Source organism: Aureococcus anophagefferens, assembly GCF_000186865.1.
Source record: "Aureococcus anophagefferens unplaced genomic scaffold AURANscaffold_37, whole genome shotgun sequence".
NCBI lineage: Eukaryota > Pelagophyceae > Pelagomonadales > Pelagomonadaceae > Aureococcus > Aureococcus anophagefferens.
In genome coordinates, this window is record NW_008705594.1 from 31,297 (window position 1) to 32,709 (window position 1,413).

The 1,413-nt window shown below is 48.1% G+C and overlaps 1 protein-coding gene across 1 annotated transcript in view; it reads left to right on the top strand.

Moving 5' to 3' along the window:
- Window positions 1-107: 107 nt before the first annotated feature.
- Window positions 108-1,413, top strand: part of AURANDRAFT_67288 (hypothetical protein) — a gene marked incomplete at both ends in the record, with an annotated part of 3,404 nt that continues 2,098 nt past the window's right edge. The window contains 5 exons of the mRNA XM_009042726.1: window positions 108-154; window positions 269-315; window positions 408-554; window positions 777-859; window positions 1,273-1,389. Of these exons, the coding sequence (XP_009040974.1) occupies window positions 108-154; window positions 269-315; window positions 408-554; window positions 777-859; window positions 1,273-1,389 (441 nt within the window). The remainder of the gene's footprint in view (window positions 155-268; window positions 316-407; window positions 555-776; window positions 860-1,272; window positions 1,390-1,413) is intronic.

Here is a 1,413-nt window from a genome sequence, read left to right on the forward strand (position 1 = left end):
ATTCTCATAGTGGATAATATGTCTGGGCATGGTCCTGGTCCTAGTCAGTTTGCAGTCACCTTTCAGTGATGCAGTGGCGTTGATAGAGCCTGAATTAAAGATGCTACATGTTGCAAGAGTCATTGCCAGCAGAAAGTGTTTGGGAGCGTTGTAGGTGACTCGAGTTAGGTTTGTGAGTTCGTACCTGTTGTCAAACCCAGGGACTGCGCGAGCAGTAATCTTGAGTTTGCCCTTGGAGTGGGTAGCTGATAGCTCTCCACTATTGTAGGCCTGGACCTGTTTCAGCATTCCACCTTCTCCTGATACGAACGACAAGTCTGTGAGGCTAGGCAAGCAGCTCAGCAGCGTTCCTTCGGTGTCGGTGGGTTTAATTTCCACCCCGTCACTGTCAGCAAAATGCCAAATAGATGAGGGGTCGCTGGCAGGGCCGTATCGTTGTGGCCGAACATCAACAGCACGTTTTACTCCTTCTTCCCACTCTACTACTGAGATATTTTTGGGATCAACTTCGAGGCCTGGAGTAGTCTCTGAGAACATCTTGTGTGGTTTCCCGCGTATCACTTTCAGTTTCGTGTTCCATCCGCCCTCTCTGTTTCTGAGGTTGATGTAATCGCCATGCTTTGGATGCCTATAGCCAGCAGGGACTGATTCCGTTTGCGGAGACCCAGGAGAAAAGATGGTCTCAGTAGATTCTGGAGACTTTGGAGTCTCAACAAAGGGGGACTCCGAGTTCCTGATCCGATAAAAGTTAAACATGCGAGTTAATTTCTTTTCAGCAGACTCGAGGAAGTCGGACCCAGATGGTGGCGACATTCTCTGTGATTCTGATATCTCTTCTGTCACAGGAGTAGAGAAAGGAGTGTGTCTAATTCTCGGAGGAGTCACGTCCTGGAACGTTAACTTCTTTTGGAAGGGACGATGTTGACTGGGACTCCCAATTGGGTGAGAAGGAGGACTCTCGCGAGTTGGTGGAGGTTCAGGTTCCTGAACAGGATTGGTAGGGGCTGATGCCGAAGTTTCATGACTGTCGACAATCTGGGTGCGAGCAAGGGGTTGAGATGTCTTCCTAGGGTCTGATCGAGTGGTGTCTACCCCTTCTCCCTGAGAGGTCTGAATGAGTGATTTACTAAATAGCTTGTTCTGCGCATTTAGTGTCCTTGGGTGAAAGTTTTTAGATATTACCGGTTTTCCATTCACTTGAAGCATAATTACTGATGTAGACGTACTCTTGAGATTTTTAGCATATAGGGGATGATAATTCGCTGGGTAAAGGTAGTAGCCGGGGATGCCTCGGAGCTTTGCCTTGTTGATGCCAATCTTCTCAACTGTCTGAAGCTTCGACTTGTCATTTACAAAGAAAACGGGCTCTCCAAACGGCAGTATTCTCAGGTCTCTCATTTCCTTGCTATGTGC